The sequence below is a fragment of the Chrysemys picta genome, chromosome 15 (genome assembly GCF_011386835.1).
Source record: "Chrysemys picta bellii isolate R12L10 chromosome 15, ASM1138683v2, whole genome shotgun sequence".
Taxonomy (NCBI): Eukaryota; Metazoa; Chordata; order Testudines; family Emydidae; genus Chrysemys; species Chrysemys picta.
In genome coordinates this window covers 20,803,679-20,827,428 of record NC_088805.1, presented here as the reverse complement: position 1 = coordinate 20,827,428, position 23,750 = coordinate 20,803,679, and the positions used below count along the sequence as shown (strand labels likewise).

The 23,750-nt window shown below is 39.9% G+C and overlaps 1 protein-coding gene across 27 annotated transcripts in view; it reads left to right on the top strand.

The window, feature by feature from the left end:
- The window catches only part of EP400 (E1A binding protein p400), a 65,033-nt gene that overhangs the window by 33,963 nt on the left and 7,320 nt on the right, over nt 1–23,750 (top strand). For 9 of the 27 annotated variants that reach the window (XM_065568551.1, XM_065568534.1, XM_065568550.1 and 6 more), the window contains 25 exons: nt 2,413–2,507; nt 3,367–3,665; nt 5,308–5,510; nt 5,606–5,775; nt 5,989–6,185; nt 7,689–7,800; nt 8,393–8,536; nt 9,497–9,655; nt 9,939–10,022; nt 10,703–10,834; nt 10,940–10,984; nt 11,075–11,228; nt 12,290–12,549; nt 13,174–13,347; nt 13,581–13,628; nt 14,334–14,470; nt 15,060–15,116; nt 15,220–15,298; nt 15,994–16,185; nt 18,428–18,473; nt 18,571–18,680; nt 19,875–20,079; nt 21,145–21,302; nt 21,717–21,926; nt 22,254–22,449. In XM_065568551.1, coding sequence (XP_065424623.1) covers nt 2,413–2,507; nt 3,367–3,665; nt 5,308–5,510; nt 5,606–5,775; nt 5,989–6,185; nt 7,689–7,800; nt 8,393–8,536; nt 9,497–9,655; nt 9,939–10,022; nt 10,703–10,834; nt 10,940–10,984; nt 11,075–11,228; nt 12,290–12,549; nt 13,174–13,347; nt 13,581–13,628; nt 14,334–14,470; nt 15,060–15,116; nt 15,220–15,298; nt 15,994–16,185; nt 18,428–18,473; nt 18,571–18,680; nt 19,875–20,079; nt 21,145–21,302; nt 21,717–21,926; nt 22,254–22,449 — 3,666 coding nt within the window. The remainder of the gene's footprint in view (nt 1–2,412; nt 2,508–3,366; nt 3,666–5,307; nt 5,511–5,605; nt 5,776–5,988; nt 6,186–7,688; nt 7,801–8,392; nt 8,537–9,496; nt 9,656–9,938; nt 10,023–10,702; nt 10,835–10,939; nt 10,985–11,074; nt 11,229–12,289; nt 12,550–13,173; nt 13,348–13,580; nt 13,629–14,333; nt 14,471–15,059; nt 15,117–15,219; nt 15,299–15,993; nt 16,186–18,427; nt 18,474–18,570; nt 18,681–19,874; nt 20,080–21,144; nt 21,303–21,716; nt 21,927–22,253; nt 22,450–23,750) is intronic. The other 18 variants (XM_065568554.1, XM_065568536.1, XM_065568552.1 and 15 more) reach the window with 8 other exon arrangements.

The window sequence follows — 23,750 nt, the reverse complement described above, 5'->3', positions numbered from 1 at the left end:
GTCACCTCCTAATTGAAGGTCACCTGCGAAATAATAATTAAAAGAAGTCCATTTACTGATCCTTTTTTCATGCATTAAGATGGCTGTAAGGTTCAGATCCTGACTTTTTCTTTTTTGTGGAACTTTTGTGGGGAGAGAGGAGGTAGGGAATGTCTAGTCTTAGGTTGGAAGGTGGTATAGCTTAATGTTTCATCCTCCAGCCGGGATACCACGTTTCAGTGCAATTTCAGTACCACTAATATTGCTAAAGTCCTCCAAAAAAAACAGGTAATTCTCAGGACCTTATATTTCCAAAGTAAAAAGCCTAAACATTCTATGGGTTTAAGATGAGAGAAGAGTCCCTCTGAAACTACTGAGGCTACTTTTATATATTATAAAAGAAAAATAAAGAATGACTTTTGTGATTCATCTTTTAAGCACTTATTTTGACTTTCAAGACTTTGCCTTAAGTGCTGAGTGAATGCCATTATTGCAGATGATGGGAAGCCATAATTGCTTAGTTTGTGTCTGTATATTGCAAACTTGAATGTATGCTGGAAGCTCAGAGTAGCTCATTTGCTTAATGTAAAAATGTGGAAACATGAAGATGTCCTCTCTTTGCTTCTTACAGTTGATTATTCCTCTTAACTGTATAATATATTTGCACCAGATTGTGCTAATTAAGTCTAATTGTTCATTAGGGTATCAATTCAGCCCCGAAATGCAGTGTCATATTGAGTAGCAGGGAGTTTGTACTAATTTTCTACTGAGAGCATTCAGTGCTGGTGAGCAGCATGTGGTAGGAAACTATACATCTTGCCTAGAAATCAAGAAGAATACAGTGTTGCCACTGGGTGAACGCTATCCTTGACATTGTATGTAGTTTTATTTACATTACTGTTATTGTGTAATATTCTAGTAGCTGTTTTAGCTGTTTTGTGAAAGAACTTGCAAATAACTGCATTCATACACGTGCTGTGAGATGATTCAAAGGTGTTATACAAAAAGATGTATTAGGTGTATTTTTAATTATATAAATGTTGTGTTTCATTGTATGAATACTGAATTGATATATTTTTGGAAAGAAGAGCTAAATTACTATGAGATCCCTAAGATTATGACAGCATCATTTTATCTGGCAGGATACTCTTTCTTTTGTTTTTTTAAAAATTGGATAGTTATCGAATTGTCAGACTAATACAATAATGTTGCAAATGGCATACACACAAGATCATGAAAGCACCAGGTCTTTGCATAAGCAAAGCAAAACCCAGGCAATGGCATTGCTCAGAAATGTTGATTGTACACCTGCTTAGTCAAATTCAGAAAGACGAAAACACCCTCATGACTTTTTAACACATTTAGTGTTCCTTTACAGGACAACAATTTTTTGTGATTCAAAATATGCAGGGAAAGGGAAGGAACACAGACAAATAATTACATGAATATTGGCAATATATTAACATATTTGTAACAACATGCTTCATGTAGAGCCAAATTATTATGGCAAAGGTACTTGTTGTGACCTTAGGCTCGCCATCACATTTAAACATCTCTCTGCTGCTTAAATCCTGCAAAAGCAATACACTGCAGATACTAGATGGTAAATGTATAAAAAGAATTGCCTAAATATAAAATCCTAACAGTAATACTGGCTCTTCCATGTTGCTCTTACCTGAACAAATAAATACACGGGGAAAAAATACAGAAAAGACTTACCAAAACTATCTTTAAAACAATAAGATGGTGGCGAATACTTGACAATCCTATAAGGTGAGACTCAAAACTAGGTTTTTTAAACACAATAGAATAATTTGATATACCACACTTTTAGTCACATGCACTAGTAAGAGAAGATAAATCCAAGTAATGGAGCTGAGGACAAAAATTAAGGTTATTCAGTACAAGCCAAGTCCAGCTGACTGTAAATCAATTTCTCCTCCTCCTCGGTATTATCTTGTAAACTTAACAACTTTTCCCTTCAGATCTGTCCTGTAGACAAATGAGACCTTCTCGCCAAAGAAAAAGCAAGCTAAATGAGCAAAGCGATAAACAAAAAGCAAAGCCTTTTTTCCCCCCAAAGAGAACTTTAAATGGACAAAGCTCTTGCAGTATGTATACTGAAGTAGAAGCATACACAGATTAATTTCTGACAGAAATGAGAGTAACCAGGATATGCAACTTTTCACCTCTGTCACTGGTCCTAATCCAACTTGGCTTGCTAGTATTTGATGGCTGTTCAGTGGTCCTTTTGTTCTGCGTTGGGGGCTTTGTTTGTTTTTTAAGCAGTTGGTATGAACATCTGTCAGCTGTTTGAATCCTGACAAGATTGGTACATTGTTGGAATATTATATTGCCTTAAAGACTGAGAGGTTCTATACATTATAGATACATATCTGCAGATATACATATAAACACTTGGTTTATCTTTAGTTTGTATTCCAGGTAGAACTGCAGTTACTAACTTAACATCAGGTGACACAGGACCAACATTAAAACCTGCACCTACCCATGGCGGACAATCACAGGTACTTGCAATTATTTTGCAGTGTAAACAAAACTTCTCAGAATTAATATTTTATCAATTCCAAGAATATGGGAATAAAATTTACAAACTAAATAAATACAGCTGGAATATATAGCAGTTTTGATGTATAGGGTAGGCAAAAGAATTTCTTTCAGTGTTTCAGATTTGGTTTAAACTTTTGAATTTAAAACAGGCTAGGAATTATTAATGAAAACGTATTTTGTTACGTAAAACTCCACAGCAGTGAATGGATTGCTTGTGTGTATTGGCAGAGAGGATATTACATAGTAAATAGATCATAAGTATGTGATAATGCACAGCAAGACACAATTTCCTCCAGTTGCGGAAACAGTTATGAGAACCATCAAATTCCCTGTATGTTCTTAACATGGAGGAAGTTTAGAAATAGATGAATTTTTTAAAATTCGTTTTAGAAAAACCCATAAAAATATGGGGAGACAGCAAACTTTTACGCAACTTTTGGAGAAGCCTTCCATAGGATGAATCTGAGGAAATTCATACGTTTCTTGGAATGTTCCATATAAATTAACAAAATATTTTTTTATGAAACATTAAAGAAACTTTAAATTAACCAAAGCAAGGACATTCAAAGTTATGATGGAAGTGAACCTTTTAACTAGAGATGAATTTAATTGTGCTCTTCAAATTGTACATTAAATTTTAATCCTCTAGAAGTTGGACCCAAGTAGCTGTACCAATTTGGCAAGTGAATGATACAAAACATCATTTATCTCTACTATGTTGTTTTAATGTTTACAGCTTTGTTCTAAAGTAACTCATGCTCTTGTCATCCTCATTATAAGCAGCACATTTTTTTTTGTCACTTTTTGTTGGCAAAGGAATCATTTGAAGAAAAGAACAGGCTTCTGAAGGAGCGCCTTGACAGAATATTTTCTGGCAATGAGCGCCGTTGTTCCAGAGCTCCAGTGTATGGCAGAGACTTGTTGGGAATTTGCTCTTTGATTGGTGAAAGAAAGGTCCCGCAACACTGTTCCACCGGGGACAATAAATGGAGGTGGGCTGGCTTTGTGAACTGTTACCTTTCCTTGAGTGCCTCTGACGGCCCAAGTGATCCACTGCACGACCTGATCCTGACATCAGATCAGCAGCAGGAATCCCTAACGGATGTTGTTAATAGGTAATTTGTGAATTTCATAATTATGGATTTCTACTAAGATTACTAATTTCTAAGAGTTCTTTTCAAACATCTGTAAAACTGCCTTTTCCTGTTCCTAGCTTGTTTATTTTAGGCCATTTAGCATTGCAGTAGCAGATGTGCATTACAGTAACCACTACATTTTTCTTAATGGCTGAGTTTAGAATCTTTTGTTGTTTATAATTGTCACTGTCTCCTATACGTCTGAGTGTCTTCTGTGTTTCAATTAAGATATGAGAAGAATTTCTCAACATATAAGCTTTCAGATTGCTCTCTAGAGCAAAATGAGTGCAGTTTTCCTCAAAACCCACAGTGCAAAGGAATTTGTTAGAGAGAGAATTTCAGACTTCTTTGGAATTGCTTACAGTAGGGTTTGTACAGGTGGTGCTGTTTCTTAGCAATGTCTGAGCTGCCATTCTTTGGCACGATGGAGGATTGATTTATGCATGGACTGTCAAGTCTCTTCTTTGGAGAGCAATTGACTCATTGCCACTGCCAGGAAAAATGCTAGTTTCAATCTCCTGTGCGTGGAATAAACATCTGTTTTTTCCTCTTACGGAAATTCATTCAACTGCCGCTACTCATCCATAGGGCCCTACCAAATTCATGGGCATGAAAAACGCGTCACGAACTATGAAATCTGGTCTCCCCCCCGTGAAATTTGGCCTTTTGTGTGCTTTTACCATATATGATACAGATTTCACAGAGCAGACCAGCGTTTCTCAAATTGGGGGTCCTGACCCAAAAGGGAGTTATGGGGGGGGTCGCAAGGTTACTTTAGGGGAGTCGCCGTATTGCCATCCTTACTTCTGCACTGCTGCCTGCAGAGCTGGGCGGCCGGAAAGTGATGGCTGCTGACTGAGTGCCCAGCTCTGCAGGCAGCAGTGCAGAAGTAAGGGTGGCAATACCGTACCAGGCCATCCTGACTTCTGCACTGCTGCTGGTGGCGGCGGTGCCTTAAGAGGTGGGCTCCTGCCCAGCAGCCGCCGCTCTCCAGGTATCCAGCTCTGTAGGCAGCGCCACTGCCAGCAGCAGCGCAGAAGGGTAGCAGTACCGCAGCCCCTCCTGACAAAAATCTTGTAAACCCCCCCCCCCCCCCCCCCCCGTCCCCCCAAAACTCCTTTTTGGGTCAGGATCCCTACAATTACAACACCATGAAATTTCAGATTTAAATAGCTGAAATTATGAAATTTACTATTTTAAAAATCCTATGACTGTGAAATTGACCAAAATGGACCATGAATTTGGTAGGGCCCTACTCATGAAATATTGAGTAGAAATTAATATTTAGATTTGCAGACCCTGATCCTGCAAACAGTCTGAGTACTCATGGGAGTAAAGTTCTCACTCTACAGGCTCAAGGCTTTAATCCTTTATTGTTTTACTGCAAAATATCATTTTGTAGCCATTATCCGGATTGGTCCACAAAAACTAATTAAAACATTTTACTCTTTGAGACACCTATAATATTTAGTAAGACACACACAGAATTGCGAGGCCATCTAGGTAATGGTGTAAGAATGGAATTACCCTGGGACGCTGAAAGATGATTGCTAGAATTGATCACTTAAAAGTGCAGTTTCTTTGCCTCCTACCTATTGAAATAGTTCTGCTGCATTTTCAGGACTCGCTGTGTGTTACCAGCTGCAGTTGCTGCTCCCCCATGTATGTATGTAGCAAAACCTCCCCCTTCATATAGTCATAAGATGAAAGTCTTCAAGCACAATCTTAAGGAGAAGGCAACTCCATATTTACATCAGCTGCACCAGATTACAACTCCACGCTTACTACAGTTCCCTGACCTCCGACTGGTGCAGTATGATTCAGGTAAAGGAGAACCTGTATTACACAGATCTGCTTCCTCTGGCAGAGGTTGAATGCTGTGTATAAAGTCTTTATAATCTCTTCTCCCTAAAACATAGGAAAGTTGGAAGCTCTTGCTGTCTTGCTTCAGAAGCTGAAAGCCGAGGGACGCCGTGTGCTGATTTTGTCACAGATGATTCTAATGTTAGATATACTGGAGCTGTTCTTGAACTTCCATTTTCTCACATTTGTCAGAATTGATGAATATGCTAACCATGAACAACGTCAGGTAAGGTCACTTTATCTGTTAACCACAGATATAGTTGTGATATACTTCTAAATTTTAATTTTGAGCATTGATACATGAAGAGGAAACCTGCTTTGTCATTTCAAAATGAATGAGAAATCTAGATTTGGTTCACTTTTCATTCCATCAGAGTGAGTGTAATCTTATTTCAGTATTGGTTTATGGTTCTACTTACCAATTTTTCCCCCGGTCTAGGAACTGATGAAAAGTTTCAACAGAGACAAGCGCATTTTCTGTGCCATCCTTTCCTCTCACAGTCGTTCCACAGGTGTCAACCTTGTGGAGGCAGACACTGTCGTATTCTATGACAATGATTTAAACCCAGTGATGGATGCAAAGGCTCAGGAATGGTGCGACAGAATTGGGAGATGCAAAGACATCCACATATACAGGTGACTGTTAGACAGAGCAGCCTTTTCTATAGCATGCTCTAATTTAAAATTAAAACTTAGAAGCAATGTTTCCTGTTTTATGTGATTTAAAATTCAGATGGAAAAAAAGCTTAATTTTTCAGCTAATTAAGGAAGTCAACCAAAATACTAACTAATATATTTGTTTGGTGTCTTGTAACTGTGTTGGTCCCAGGATATGAGAGAGACAAGGTATGTGAGGTAATATCTTTTATTGGACCAATTTTTGTTGGTGGAAGGTGGAAGCTTTTGAGCTTCATAGAGCTCTTCTTCAGTTCTGGGGAAGGTAACCATTGTGTCTGAGCTCAATACATATAGGGACAGATTGTTAAGCATAAGAGGTTCACACATGATGTAGAAGACCACTTAAAATGAAGTGCCAGCATTTCTGTGAAGTTCAAAAGTTTGTCCCTTCCACCACCAGAGGTTGGTCCAATTAAAGATATTACTTCACTTACCTTTCTCTCTAATTAACAATATAGTCTGTCTTAAAAACAATAGATTTTTTGAAACATTTATACTGAAGTCTTCTGTCTTTTAATTTTTCTAGATGAATTACTATCCTTTGTATGTTAATTTGATCACTAATAGAAAGTTATATAATGGATGTGTTTGGGTTCCCCTCAGGGAAAATGTTACAGTAAGATAGGACTGAGGGCAAAAAATCATAAATAACAATTGATCACAATGTAACAACGCTCAGGGTAGAAACTCCTAGTATAGATTCTTTAATGTTTATTATTAAATTATGTTTCACAAATGCTGTTGTTTTTTGTTATTTCTAAATAATGACAGTTTTATTAATGATAGCCCACCCTTTGTGATAAATCTAAGACAAAGTAAACATGATGTCAAGGGCTTGTCTAGGTCTAGACCAGGATAAAAGGTGTGTCCTTAAACTGTTTCAGAGTAGCAGCCGTGTTAGTCTGTATCCGCAAAAAGAACAGGAGTACTTGTGGCACTTTAGAGACTGTGTTAGCTAGTATGTTTTAACTAGCATGTTTTGCAACTACACCTCTACCTCGATATAATGCTGTCCTCAGGAGCCAAAAAATCTTACTGCGTTATAGGTGAAACCGCATTATATTGAACTTGCTTTGATCCGCCAGAGTGCGCAGCCCTCCCCCCCCCCCCCGGAGTGCTGCTTTACCGCATTATATCAGAATTTGTGTTATATCGGGTCACATTATATCAGGGTAGAGGTGTATAGTGTATTTTTAACGTGTGTTAGCTGGCAGGGGGTGTCTAGGCTTCACCTCAACCAGCTTATGTGTAAAATACAGCTTGCCTTGTCTACACTAGAGTTTTAAAATATGTTAGTTAAAATGTGCTAGCTAACACTGTTTAAGAATACACATTTTATCCTCCACTAGACAAAGCCCTACAAGTTCAGCTTTATTGTTCATGATGGTGGCTAAAATTCTTCTTTGATTTCTGGAAACCATTGTGAGAATGGTATAACAAATTCTCTGTCATTTTTTCTAGGCTTGTAAGTGGTAATTCTGTGGAAGAGAAGCTTCTGAAAAATGGCACTAAGGATTTGATTCGAGAAGTAGCTGCTCAGGGAAATGACTATTCCATGGCCTTTTTAACACAGGTACTTTTATATTAAGATTTTTTTCATTTTTTTTCCCAAAGAGATTTCTCGTAATTGATATGACATATGGATCATAAAGCCAAAGGTTTAGTAGAAATTTATTTAGATTGGTATTTGAGTTAAGCAATCAGTACGTCTAATCTATGTCTAGTTAATACACTGTTCTTAAGATATATTTGGGCCACCTAGTGGCCTGATAATATACTACTGTGCTCAAGAGCTGGGTTTGATTTCAGCCTGGTCTTTTACCCATTGATATAATTCTGTGGAGCTTGAAAGGATATAGCTTTGAAAATGAGAATATAAAGTGCAGGCATGGGAAATGTGAACTTTGAGCCCTTCAGAACTCCCTTACAGTACCCTTAGTATACAAAGTACACTTATCCTTCTCTACCCTCCTCTGGCAAAAGTGTACTGAAGAGAAAGGAAAATCTTTCCAGAAATATTGTTAGAAAAGTTAAAGGTTTCTCTTTTAACTAAGATCCTACTTATTAGCTCCATTTGCCCCCAAGTTAACTCTGAGTAACATCAGAAATTGAAATAATCTTGAAGAACTTAATGTACTTTTTTTCCCCCCTTCCCTTCTACCAAGCAAACTATCCAGGAGCTGTTTGAGGTTCATTCTCCTATGGAGGATTCTGGTTTTAGAGTGAAAGCAGAGGAATTTGTGGTACTTTCTCAGGAGCCCTCTCCAGCAGAAACAATCTCACCCAAGGTTGCAAGACCTTTTATAGAGGTAATTGCATAACAAATTTGTCTTAATGGGCATCAGAGGACGAAAGGAGAAAGTACAACAGTATGAGTTGAGTCTGAAATGTCTGCCTTAACTTTTTGAATTCAAACTTTTCAATTCCATTGTTTAGCTTTTTTGTATAAAATTTTCTTCTGTTTTAGCAAAGTTTATAAAACATATATAGCTGAGTATTCCCTTGGAGCTGTTTGGTCTCTTTGCTGAATACATACGTAAATATTTATTGTAAAAATTTGCATCATGTGTATGGCCTTTTTTTTTAAAACATATTCAGAATGTAATCAGTGGGATTTCCCTACCTGACCTGTGTGCATGATGTGCATTAACACTAATGGGAGATGAACGCATGCACAGAGAGCAGAAATACCAAAGTACTCCTTTTAATAGCCCTCTGCAAAAGTAGTTCTTAATTCTCCCTCTACCTCTACCTTTTTATAGTAGTGTGGCTTTTTATTTAACCAATTTCTTCAAGGTACTAGAGCAATTGGCCTATACAATAAATTAATTGCTTGTTGTACTCTGAGTTTGAAACCAACTGGTATCTTGAGTTATAGGAATAAGAGAGCCTGTTTATTAATGGTTGAAAGTAATTTTTGGAAATACTTAATTTTTTTAATGCCATTATAGTGTGTGGTATAGGGAGGGCAAGTTTAATGGCAAAGTAGACAGGATGTATATTTGTATAATTTTCATTCAAAATAATTGATATTGGGTGTGGGGGGGGGCTGTGCCACTATGACAGCACTTAACACTTTTATTGTGAACGCATGTACTTGTGTACATTTGTGGCTTTATTTACAATCTTCAGGTTGCTCGAAAGCTGATTGAAGTTCGTGAAAATCTTTCCATCGACTTCAGTGGGCTTTCGTCAACCCTTTGAAGCATATTTTTGTAAAGGTATATTGTATCTTTTAAAACCTCTTTTTTTTTTTTTTTTTTTTAAAGGCTCTCAACAGCATTGAACAAGAAGATGAAGAGCCAAACAAACATGTACAAGAAGCAGGAGCAGAATCGAGCATAGAACCTTTAATTTCAGAACTGTATGAGCCGAAGTACAATGAAGAGCCCTCGCAGTTGCAGGAGTTAGTTGCTGTTGTGGATCAGGTACCTTGACTTTCCATACACATTTTCTTAAAACAATTGGGAATGTTTAGTTCAAAAACTTCAACTTTCTGCACTCTGACCTTAGAGCAGCTTTGCTTTCTAAGAGCCTGATACTGCTCCTGTTGAAATCAGTGGCAAAACTCCAACTGACTTCCATGGGGCATGACACCTTAAACAAAGGAGGTTTATTTTAAATGACAGGTTACCAACAGGTAAACCCCTGTTTGCATTGTAACTTTGTTATCCTCAGCAATAACTGTCTTCTCCTAATGTATTCCCTTAGCTTACTCCAATTGAGAAGTATGCTTTGAATTATTTGGAGCTCTTCCATGTTTCCATTGATGAGAGTAAACCAAGAATAAGTGAGGTAAGATATCAATGAATACACATTCTTGTAAACTTCTGCGGTTCATACCAGCAGAGAGACATCTTCAGTATGAGTGAAAAACCCTCTGAAGTTTCTGTTATGAGCCTTGGCACCATAGTATCTAAGCACCTCACAGACATTATTGAATTTTTCCTCCCAAGACCCCTTAGAGGTAGGCAAGTATTATTCTCATTTTACAAATGAGAAACTAAGGCAGGGACATTCACATGGCCATGGTCCTGCAAACACTCATGTATGTGCATCACTTGAAACATATGCATAGTCCCATTGACTGCAAAGGGATTGCTTATTTGAATAATGTTGAGCACATGCATAAATTGCAGGACTGGGGCACAACTGTCTTGCTCAAGGTCACATGGGATGTCTGACAGAGCCAAGTAATGAACCCCAGATCTGAGCTTATTTATTTGCAGGCTAACCCAAATGATCCTTTTAAACATCATTGGGGAGCAGAAAACCCCTTATTAAAATTTCATTAAAGAAATTTTGTTAAAAAAAATGCAGGTTATAATGTTTAAAAAGTGCTCTACCTGAAAATTAGAAATTTCAAAAGAATTTGCCCATTTCCCAAAATGCAAGTTGACATTGTCCCTGTAAAGATTTTAGTCCATCAGATAGTACTGTATAGAGTTTTATAAATGGACTGAGTTGTCACTTAGGTGGAATTGAAAGCTTCAAAAAAAGCATGGGAATTTTATCACATGAAGGAACTGAAAGAAAAGGAGGAAAAAATGCTTTGGGAAGAAGAGGAGGAGCTACTTACCTACACTCGGGAGGATGCATACAACAAGGTAATGACTTAGAAATTGTTGTGTCACTTAATAGCTATTTATTCTTGGTGTTATGCAGTCAGGTCACTGGCATTGTTTGAACTGTTGTCTCTCTTTGCTTTATAGGAATATGTCTACGAAGGCCCAGATGGACAAACAGAAATAATGCCTGTAAGTTATTTAGGCTTTAATCTCTTTGAAGAGAAGAAATCTGTAGTTAGTTAATAAATCATAATGACCTGTATACTGTGTTTTGTGCAGCTTTGGACTCCCCCTACCCCACCTCAGGATGACAATGACATCTACATCGATTCTGTTATGTGTCTGATGTATGATACCAACCCAATTCCAGAGTCTAAGTTGCCCCCAGTGTACGTCAGGAAGGAACGTAAGCGACACAAAACGGATCCATCTGGTAAATGTTTGGTTCAAAAAAGTTGTGAGACTTATCAACAGAAGGCAAAATTAAATTTTACATAGTGTCTTCCAACAGCTTGCCCCACATAATCGGTCTTCAAAAAAATCAAAGGGTCTGATCATGCAGTTTTTACGGGCAGGTTTGAAGTGCCTGAAAGTTTTGTCTGTTTAATAGCTGCAGAATCAATTTCAAAACAGGATAGTCATGAACTATATAACTTGCCTGTAACAGTGTCTCTTGCCACTCATACATTGGGGCTTATTGTTTATTTTAAGATTCCTTTTTACTTTGTCTGTCTTCCTTTTTACTGTAAACAATTACAATGTCTCATTTCTAAACCTGTTCTTTTAATATAGTAATTAGGCCAAAGTTAATTTGCAATATGTTTAGCTGTTTGTAACGTGAACAATTACAAAACCCACTGGCCATATTAGATTTAGTTAAACCAGTGATACTCAGACAGGCTTGCAAGCCGCAAGTATCTCTTTAATGTGTCTCCTGCAGCTTTTGCATCACATGATATTAAAACGCTGTGTGATTTAATTATTAACCGGTCAGAATGCTTTTAGTATGTTGTTAATGACTTAAGTTATCAACTTGCAATAAGTTATTAACTTATTTGCTGTGACAATAAATATAATATACACCGCTACCTCGATATAACGCTATCCTCGGGAGCCAAAAAATCTTACCGCGTTATAGTTGAAACCGAATTATATCGAACTTGCTTTGATCCGCCAGAGTGTGCAGCCCTGCCCCACTGGAGCACTGCTTTACTGCGTTATATCCGAATTCGTGTTATATCGGGGTAGAGATGTAGTACCATAGTAAATGAAACAATGAATTCACACTACTATGGCTCTTTTGGGTAATGTTGATCACGGATTTGGCTCCTGAACCACTGAGGTTTGAGTATCACTGAGTTAAACAATACTTTTTAATAGGTAGCCTTTGGTTTAACCTACAGCCATTTGTTTTATTCACAGCCAGATAGTTACTACTGATCTGTCTGCGTTGCTTGCCTTAACAAAATGCCCTCTTTTACTGTCTCACTGAAGATGGCATCACTTTTCTAGCTGCAGGTAGAAAGAAGAAGCAGCGCCATGGAGAGGCTGTTATTCCTCCTCGATCACTTTTTGACCGAGCCACTCCAGGGATGTTGAAAATGCGACGAGAGGGCAAAGAACAGAAGAAGAACATACTGTTGAAACAGCAAACACAATTTGCAAAGCCTTTGCCAACTCTTGTCAAACCAGCCGCTGAGGCTGGACAGGACAATCCTGAGTGGTTGATTAGTGAAGACTGGGCACTACTACAGGTAAGATGAATCCTCTGCTTTCCAGTCCCATTATTTTGCTATAAAGTAGTTACTAACTTCGGACATGGCTATTTTCTGACTTTATCCCTGCAATGTTATTTCTAGTTTCTAGGGGCTAGACTGGCACTTTACAGTCTGTTCTGAGTGAGGGGCAGCATGTAGCTGTGCTGCTACAGGTACAGATCAGGGACCAAAACTGTGACTGTCTGTCACAGTTCTGTGCCTGTTTTCCCTTTGCTCCACAAAGGAAGTAAGCTGCACCAGCCCTTTTCCAGGCCCATCTTCCCGTACATGCCAGATCAGTTGTGCTGGCTAAGGGCTTAGAGAATGCAGCCGAAATTCTGTACATCTGTGTGGGAGGGAGAAGCTTCCATCAGATGCTTCATGTTATAACCAATATTGTGACAAGCTTGTGCAGGAGGGTAAGAGCACCTTATACTCGATTATTCCTCTGCATAGGAGTGCAAGCTGGTTCTCTAAAAGGGTCTTTTAGGGTTAGCCTGAGAATAAGATTTCTTTATGATTAAATTAATGGCCTGACAACACATACAGAAAACATTTTAGTTTAGAAGTTTGTAGTGACTTTATTTGTCACCCTGAATTTTGCACCTTTTGATTTTCCAGGCGGTGAAGCAATTACTGGAACTTCCTTTAAACCTTGCTGTCATGTCACCGGCGCACACAGCCAATTGGGATCTTGTTAGTGACGTTGTTAACTCATGTAGCCGAGTCTATCGCTCACCAAAACAATGCCGAAACCGATATGAAAATGTCATTATTCCAAGAGAAGAAGGAAAAGTGAGTTTGTTGAGAGTGGTGCATCCTTTTGAATTTCAGTTTGTAGTGTTCTTTTTCTGAACTCTGTAAACACATTTTTCTTAAATATTTCAACAGTATAACTGAATAATTTTTAAAAGTATGTAAGAGTATCCTTGTTAGGATTTTCACTTATTTTGTGATTTACTTTGAAAAGAAAAAGTACCTGAACAAAATCGGCCACAAAAGATCTAACTTTCCTTCTTGTTTTACAGTTAATGTATGAAGCTAATCCTAAAAAGAAGACAAAAAGCATTTATAAGGTGTGTATTGGAATTCTTTCCAAATCAAATTTAGATGCTGTGGTATTTAGCATCAGTAGAGGTGGGCAAATGATTGATAGAAGATCTATATTGAGTATTTCTTGAATAGTGAAACAGCAGTTAAAATTCTGACTCTCTTTTTGCTTGTTGGTAGAGTAGATTGACACCAGATTTCAGCACCTGTAATTAGTAGCTAAATTGTAAATCACACACACAGTTTCGTTGTTTCAGCTTAATCACTAGTGAGTATTTGTCCACTTCACAAAAACACTGCATAGTTCATCATGATTATTATCAAAGTACTTAACATTTATAATAGCACATTTCATATAAGAATTTAAGTGATTTAGAATTAATGAATTAATCTTGAAAAACACTTGCGTGGTATAGTATTATTCCCATTTTACAGATGCAGAAACTGAGTCACATAGCTAAGTGACTTCCTCCAAACCATACAGCAAGATACATGACAGAACTGGGAGTAGATCCAGAAGTTCTGACTTTCTCCCGTTTTCTGACTTGTAGTCAGACTCTCATTTGCAGTCGCTGCTCAGGAGAAGCCAAGTACTGGAACTAAAAAGGGTGTTGGAGAGTAACATAGCTTTGTTAGGAGAACTGTGCTGTGGTAATTTTACAGTACTTGTATGTGCTATGCATAGCTAGGCTTTTTTAAGTGAAAGGTTTTTTGTTTGTTTTTATTTTTAGACCAAAAATAGTCGTCCGCTTCGTACCAATCAGATCTATGCCCAAGATGAAGGTGCAACCCACACCCAGCTTTATACTAATCATTTTGAGATGATGAAAATGATTGCAGGAAAGAGAAGTCCACCAATCAAACCCCTGTAAGTAAGCTAAATGAGGATATTTCCTATTTCACTATATACTATAGGTGCCCCCAGCCTTTTAAACATAATTATATTCTCAACGACTGTCCTAGCCAAGGACCTTTTTACTTTCTCATGTTTGTGACGCAAACATGCTCACATGCTTTTCTCTTTTGTGTCTCTGTTCTTGAACTCTTCCCCTTCCCCCTGTTGTCCTGTGGCTGTGAGGATGGAACTGATATCTGTTCTTATGTGGGTTTAATTTTAGGTCCTTTTTTGGGCAGGGGGTGGCAGTGGGGCAGAGAATACCATTTAAGAAAAGTCTCCACCATACAGCACATGTTTTTTCTGCCTAAGCTACAAAAATCCTGAAATCATAGTAATATCTTATGCTTATTTGTGTGGCACCTGCCAGCTACATATATTTAATGTTTGCTGTAAAAGTCTGTCTATCTTAATGCATCCCTCCATGTATGAGCATTAGTGCTGCTGGGAATGCCTGAGAAACATCATCAGAAATGCAAAGTGTTACCTTACAAAACATATAAAATTAAATGTTGCTGCTAAGGTTTTTTCTCTCCAGTAATGTAATTTTGGTTGATTTCAGACTTGGCATGAATCCTTTCCAGAAGAATCCAAAGCATGCTTCTGTGCTTGCAGAAAGGTGGGTAGTCACTGTGTCTTAAAGGGTTTAAAAATGGCTTAAAAACTGGGGTTTTCTTTTTAAAATGTTCATGTCTAAATTCGTTTACTGCTTTTATTTCTAGTGGAATCAACTATGATAAGCCACTTCCTCCAATTCAGGTTGCATCCCTCCGAGCAGAGCGTATTGCTAAAGAGAAAAAGGTACATCTTATATCTCAATTATATGGACTGACTGCAATAAAAGCGATCAAGTGTGATGCCCTTCCACCCTGTGCTTGAACTTACCAACATTGTGTCTGTTTGCTATGAGTGGGGAGTTGTAATTTGTGGTCGTTAAATCCATCTTACTTCCTTTTACTTTTGAGCTCAGTCTTTTCCTGTTCGATATCCTGCTGCAGCAGTAGCCCACTAATTTCTGTATTCTAAACAATAACAAAATAAAATTGCACTAGAAAATGAATAATGGGAATGTGACAGGAGCTGACTTCTAAGGGAAGTTTGCCACTATAGTGGCCTGCACATGCAGTGTTCCAGTCTTCTCTTTAGGAATTTGATGTTCAAACTCAACTAGACAGGAAGTTTCCTATTGGCCTATCTTAATGTAATAGTATTCACAAGCACCTAGGATTCTCTCTTTTTTTTTTTTTTTTTTGAGACACACTCAAAAAGCAACCTACTTCCTCATTTGATTGTTATTCATTCTGTAGCCCCCATTCATATTTTATCCAGTAAGAGCTGCCCTGCTTCATCAGCTAACGTAAGGGCCTACTACATAGAGCATACCTGGACATCGGTTACTAAGCAGGTTGACGGCTAACTCCTGACTGAGCCTGGCAGGTTTGTGGCGTGTGCTGTTTGGAAGAATTTACTGAACACATTCCTTCTACATTTCGCAGGCTCTGGCTGAACAGCAGAGGGCACAGCAGCAGACAGGCCCACAGCCTCCGCAGCAACAGCCAGCTAGCCAGCAGCAAACTCAGCAGTCGGCTGTACAGCAAGCACAAGCCCAACCTCAAGCACAGGTAGTTCAGCAGCCGCAGGCAGTGGTACAGACTGCAGTAACCACTGTGGCCAACACAGCAGTATTGGTAAGAAAGGGAAAGCCGGCCGCTTCTGAAGCAGCGACTTCAATTCTTGTGTGGGCCCCATCTGTGCATATGTTCTTCGTATTGAAAGAGAGAATTCTGATTTGATATCGAGCAGATTAAGTCACAGTATCTTATTAATTTCCTGGATCGGTTGCGTATCTTGGTTTTCACCCACGCACTTATTAGGATTCCGTGGAGAATTCCTGCTAGAATTGGGAGAGTAGGCTGTGGTATTCTCTGTGAAAATGCCATCAACAAGGACATCCGCCCGTACAACTACCTCTTCAGCTGATAAATCTGAGCAGATACTGGCATAGTACATGAAAAAAATTCATCCAAATAATTTGGGGAGTAGAGAGGCAAATAAACTTCTTGTTCCTTTGCTCAGACAGTCATGTGACACTTCTTAGAATGACTTGGGGTCTTTCTCCTCAAGATCACCAGTTCAAGTGTCAGAGACCCTGGAGAATCACTTGATGAAATGCCAGGCTTTCTACTGCTGCCTCTTTCTTCAGCCCATCTGTTTGCTGGGTCAAAAGGAAGATGAGAGAAGAAACTCATTTATGACTGTTCTAACCTACTGTGTGTGACAGGTCTTAGTTACAGACTAGTTGATAGATGTTAACCTATAGAGACTGTAGGCCAGATTCGTTCCCATTGATGTAAGAAGTTGACACCAAGGAGTAATTTTGCCAAGAGATTCTGTTAAGCAGCTCAAAAGCAAAAGGTTGTGTGAAACAACATACACGCTTGGGTGGGAGGTAGGGGCTGGGGAGGAGAGAGAAGAACTGGTATAGCACACCGTGACCCTGATCCTGCAATTGGATCCACGCACACGGGCCCATGATATGCCTTCTTAACTTCAGTGGGGCTCTAAACGAGCTCTAGAGCCTATGCCAGTGGAACTGGTAATAGGATTGGGACTGATGTTTCGAAGGCTACAGATCTTGTATGTTATAGTTAAGGCTAAGATTATGTCACAGAGGTCGCTGGAAGTCACAGAATCCGTGACTTCCAGTGACCTCCGTGACACTGGGGGCTCTGCAACTGACCAGCTGCCGCTGCTGGCAGGGGTCCACCCTGCAGTGTCTCAGCCGTCGTGAGCAACTGCCCCCCCCAGCTCCCAGTTGCTGGCATAGGCGCGGAAACTACGGGTGCGGGGGGTGCTGCAGCACCCTAAGGTCTTATGTGGGGCTCTGCTCCCAGCCCTGCACACTGGGTCCTGGTCCCATGCCTCTGCTTTTGGCCCTGCACGCGGCCTCTGGCCCTGCGCCTGAGGGTCCTGGCCGCCGGTCCCGCCTCCAACTGTGGCCCCAGCCTCAGCCTCCTTACCCCTATCCGGGTCTTCCCCCAACCCTCCACCCCCCCGGGAGAGACAGCCCTGCTCCTGGCCCCAGCTGGGGAGGGGTGGAGGAGGGGTATGGACAGGTATAAGGGAACTGGCTTTCAACAGCCCCACTATTAAAAATGTTTCAGTGCCACTGGTCGCTGGTGGCAGCAGCAGAGGGATCCCGGAGCTGCTCAGCGGCCGTGGGTGGGGCTCCCCCCGCAACTCCCACCTGCTCTCCGACGGAGGCAGAGGGCCCTTGGAGCTGCTCAGCAGGCGGTGGGCCCCTACACCACCACCCCCACAGCTCCCAGCTGGAAGTGGCAGAGGGACCTCGGCGCTGCTCAGCTGCCAGGGGCGGGGGCCCTCCCACTGTTCCCTAGTGTCCGCCGCTGGCAAGGCCCTGCCTCCCCCTGCTGCTCCCAGCCACTGGGCAATGGGGTCCTTGCAGCTCCCAGCCACTGCCGGGGGGGCAGGGTGCTGGACCCTCCTCCCTCCCCATTTTGTCAGGGATGTTTTTAGTAAAAGTCAGGGACAGGTCACAACTTCCGTGATTTCTTGTTTATTGCCCGTAACCTATCCATGACTTTTATTAAATATATCCATGACAAAATCATAGGCTTAGTTACAGTATGCATACAGTGCTGATTTAATTTCATTAGAGAAGAATCCAAGTACCACAGCTCTAGGAGAGAAATGAATATATGCAAATATAGCTGTACATGTGCTCCATGGTGAACTTAGACCTAAGTAGCTATGCACTTTATTATAATTTTTTAAATCAATGTTGGCAGTTATCTCATTCTCACAATGGGGCAGCTATATTATGTTAAACAGAAAAGTAGTTTTAAAGGCTTGCACTAAGTTGGTTTTCAGTTTTTCTCTGTAACATTATTCAAATTGTCTTCTAAACAGGCTGGCACAATCAAAACCGCAGTCACTGGGACAAGTATACAGACTGGTAAGATGTTTTAGTAAAGCACTGGGGCTGGACGCAGAAATACAGGAATACTCTTTTGTTTGTATTAGTCTCATGTTTTTCTTGGGTTTACTTTCAGCTACTGTGAGTGGGAATGTTATAGTGAATACAGTTGCTGGAGTCCCTGCTGCTACCTTTCAGCCTATTAATAAACGTCTGGCTTCACCAGCTATGCCTGGGACACTGACAGTGAGTAAATTTCAGTAGTTATACTGTAATTTAATTATTTTTACTTGCAGATTGTAGCAGCACGATCAATTTCTAGCATTTAATTTTTTCTTAGTTTTATGTATATAACTCTGCCCCTAGCTAACTTCATTTAGTCTGGTATAGTCTTACCAGTCTGTATATTGTCCAAAGAAGAAAATGATGCAGCTAATGGAAATGTATTGCATAACAAATATTGTTATAAATGAGGCATGGATAAACAGAATAATAGAAATTAGACAAGGAAAAGATTTCTTAGATCATTCAGCCTTTACCTCTGCCAGTCCATCTCTGATCAGTGATTCTTTTTTTGAAATACACACAAACAAATCAATGTTGATAAATGCAAAGTAATTGGAAAAGGTTCAGAAAAGGGCAAAAAAATGATTGGGGTAGGGAACGGCTTCTGTATGAGGAGAGATTAATAAGACTGGGACTTTTCAGCTTGGAAAAGAGAAGACTAAGGGGGGGGATGATTGAGGTCTATAAAAATCATGACTGGTAGGAAGTGTTATTTACTCCTCATAACACAAAAACTAGGGGTCACCAAATGAAATTAATAGGCAGTAGGTTTAAAACAAACAAAAGGAAATATTTCTTCACACAACACAAGGTCAACCTGTAGAACTCTTTGCCAGAGGATGTTGTGAAGGCCAAAACTATAACAGGGTTCAAAAAAAGAACTAGGTACATTCATGGAGGATAAGGTCCATCAATGGCTATTAGCCAGCCTGGGCAGGGATGGTGTCCCTAGCCTCTGTTTGCCAGAAGCTGGGAATGGGTGACAGGGGATGGATCACTTGATGATTACTTGTTCTGTTCATTCCCTCTGGGGCAGCTGGCATTGGTCACTGTCGGAAGACAGGATACTGGGCTAGATGGACCTTTGGTCTGACCCAGTATGGCTGTTCTTATGTTCTTATAGACAAGACATCTAAAACTGATGAGTGCAAATGGGGGAAAATTCACACTTCAGTAGTATAGTTAAGGGCTTTCCGTTCAGAATACTGAGAATGAGGTGACTGGCCATTTATTAGATAGACTAGAAAGGTATGTACATATTTGCCTTATTTTAAGATACAAATGTCTTAAATAATGTCCTCTGTTTCCAGAAGGTTTTATGGTTTTAAATGTAAGTTGAAAGTAGTGAAGAATAATGGTTTTTTTCTTCCCTAGACTTCAGGAGGTACGTCTTCTGCTCAGGTGGTACATACTCAGCAGCGAACAGCAGCAGCACCTGCTGCATCAACAGAATTGGTGACCATAGCATCTACCCAGGGTGTTCGAGCAGTAACATCCGTGACAGCATCAGCTGTGGTAACGACCAACCTAACACCAGTACAGACCCAGGCGAGATCCTTAGTGACTCAAGTTACGCCAGGTAATAATTGTGTGGTGATTCTTTCCTAGTGTACTTTAAGTGCCTAAACTTCCTGTAGTTTACTTGACCATCTCAGCCTCAGAATATTGGAGTCAGGCTTTACCAGCAGTACCTTTGTCAAACACTGCTGAAAACTTTTAATCTGCTTATCCTTAGTACCAGAAATCACATTTTCCTCCATTAAGTTTTACTAAGTGCAGAATAGAGAAAATACACTAGTTGGTTCCTAGGCACTACCTTAATCAACATGCATAATAATTATATGCAAATACAAAACAATGTTGTGGCACAACATCTTCATTAGGATTCTACCTATAGTTTATTCAGACGTTACATTAAGACAGAGTGAGGCTTGTTAGAGGCAGTATAGTGTAGTGATTAGAATAGGGGACTCCTGGGTTCTAGTCTGATCTCTTATTCTGATCCACTCTGTACTTCAGTTTACACATCCATAAAATGAAGATACCTCACAGGGAGAGGGAGGGCTGTTGAGGCTTAAGTGAAGTTTGTGAAGCTGTTGAGACCTTAAAATGAAAGATGTTACGTGAAAAGTACTAGTGCAAAATTGCCTGTATTTTAACATTTGTAAGTAGATGTTTGTTTTTCTAAATTAATCCAGGAGCCAGGTAACTCTAAACTGCTTAAAAGGATTTTAACATAATCTTTTGTCAGCAGGAGCTGGGGTAACTATCACTTACCTGCTAATATGAGAGCTCTAGCAGACAACACTGTGCTGACATTAATGACTGATACAGAAATAAAGTGGTGTATAAAGCAATAAATTGGTGTAAAACGATGGATGTGAATCTGAGTCTTCTAAATGCGTTTGTTTAGCAATAGAGTCACTTGGATTAGTTATACTTTTTGTTTTGCTAACAATGATCCATTTCCATTTGGGGCTCCCTACCTAGTCTATTTCCTTGAATCTAATCCTGAATCTCTCCTCAGAATTAGTGTAGCAAAAAAGGACAGGTTTAGCAATTGTACAAGAACTTTTTAAGTGAAGTTGATTAAATTAATCAAATGTTGGAACTTTCTCTTCAGAGCTTTTTTCTTTATTTACAGCTCCGCCGACAGTTCAACTCTCTGGCAAAGCAATCACATCTGCTCAATTGCAGCTTCTCAGGCAGCAGCAGGCCACTCAGGTGCAGGTTCCACAGATTCAGACCCAGGCGCAAGCCCAGTCTCCAGCCCAAATAAAAACTGTAGGGAAGTTATCACAGGTGAGGGAAACATTCCTAAGAGATCATGAATGCTGTTCTTTCCTGTTTCTTTAAACACTTATCAGCGATGTCGTCTGCGGTGACCTATGTTCTCATACTAGACAGAAAACAGGAGTTCTCTCTTAAATTCACTGCCAGTGATACTAAAATGTCATGGAAACACAGAGCAGGCTAACTAGTTCAAGTCTGTTAAGTACTTCCATGAAGTAAAACAGTAAACAAGCACTAGGTATTTGTTCTCTGGAGATCCACATTGTAAAGGAATTACATTCTTAGTTCCATTGCTCATTGATCAAAACTGGCAGGAGAACTCCCATAGCTTAAAGTTTCAAAGTCTGCTCCCACCGGGGGTGAATCCGCCATTCCTCAAACCAGTAATGAAATTGAAAACAATAACCATGTTTATACTTTCAGGAGCAGCTGATCAAGTTGCAGAAACAGAAATTGCAGCTTCCTCAGCAGCAAGCAACACAGCAGCAGACACAGCCAGGGGCCCAACAACAGACAACACAAGTACAAGTGCAGCAGCAGCAGCAAACTCAACAACTTACTGCTGTCACAGCACCACGGCCGGGAGCAGTACTTACAGGCACCACTGTGACAAACCTGCAGGTTGCTCGTCTGGTAAGTTGCCATACGCTCCGTTAAAAATGCACTTAAACAGCTAGTTCTACACTGATTAAAATGAATGAATCTAGCACCTGATTCTCATGTGCACTGAGGCCCCTTTACACGGCTCTGGCAGCGTTAAGGGGACGTAAAGTGAATGTAAATGTAGTTGAAGTCCACTTTAAGGTTGCTTGACGTTGTTCGAGCCGTGTTAAGGGGTCTTACTGTAAATGAGAATCAGGCCCTCAGTTTCTGAACATACAGTTATCATCTTGCAATGACCTAGTTAAATACACCAAATATTCTTTGTCTGTACAATAATCCTGATTCCTTGCTGCTTAGACTCGTGTTCCTGCTTCCCAGCTTCAAGCACAAGGACAAATCCAGGCCCAAACACCTCAGGCAGCACAAGTTACTTTGGCAAAGCCTCCAGTGGTGTCTGTTCCAGCTGCTGTTGTGTCATCTGCAGGAGTTACAACTCTCCCTGTTACCGTTGCTGGGATTAGCGTTGCTATTGGGCAGCCACAGAAAGCAGCAGGTACTTCATTATGCTTCTTGAAATACAGTGTACTTTAAAGTTGTGCTCTAAAAAAATTCTGTGGCACCTCAAGGAATGTCTAGTACAAGATGCTTTCTCCCTCTCATTTCAAAACTTAAAAGGATGCAGTTTGAAATTCAGTCTACTTTAAAAATGAGTTAAAAGCGTTTCAAGTACTAGATTTGCCCTGACAGTTTGTGCTTCTGCAGTCACATCTGACTATTTTTAAACTGTTTTCTCTCTCTCCTGCTGCACTGTGGAGAAATAATACAAATCAGAAAAACTTGTCTATATGCAGAGGGCCTGATCTGAAACCCATTCAAGTGAATGGAAAGACTCCCATTAACTTTAGCTGGATGAGGCCAAGATTTTCTGTCAAGTGCACAAAATTAACCAGGGGGACAGAGACAAGTGAATGTAACCTTTCAGTTACAGTAATCTTTGGTGTTACTTTTAAGAATCGTAGGTAAGGAATTTTCAGACAGAAGTATGATTTCCTTTTTAAATGATAGAATCCTAGAAATAAGGGGCTGGAAGAAGGCATCAAGTCCATTCTGTACTGAGCCAGGATCAAGTAAATGCTAGATCATTCCTGACAGGTGTTTGTCCAATCTGTTCTTAAAAATCTCCAGTGATGGGGATTCCATAACCTCCCTTGGAAGCCTGTTCTAGACTTAACTACCCTTATAGTTAGAAAGTATTTCCTAAATCTCCCTTGCTGCAGATTAAGCCATTGCTTCTTGTCCTACCTTCAGTGGACCTGAAGAACAATTGAACACAGTCCTCTCTATAGAAGCCCTTAACATATATTTGAAGACTGTTATTAGGTGGTCTTTTTCAAGACTAAGTATGCCCAGTTTTTTTTAACCTTTCCTCATAGGCCAGGTTTAGTAGTCCATTTATCATTTTTGTTGCTCTCCTCTGGACACTCTCCAATTTGTCTTATTTTCCTAAAGTGTGGGGCCCAGAATTGGACACAGTACTCCAGCTGAGGTCTCACCAATGCCAGTAGAGAAGGGCCCAATTGCCTCTCGCATCGTGCATATGAGAGTCCTATTAATACCCCCCAGAATGATATTTGCCTTTTGAAACTGCATCACATGTTGACTCATTCAATTTGGAATCCGCTGTACACCCAGATCCTTTTCAACAGTTCTACCACCTAGCCAGATATTTCCCATTTTGTAGTTGTCAGTTTCATTTTTGGTTCCTAAGTGAAGTACTTTGCACTTATATTTACTGAAGTTCATGGTATCCCTCTAAGAACAGGCGGTGAACAGGTTTTCTTTATAAAACCATAG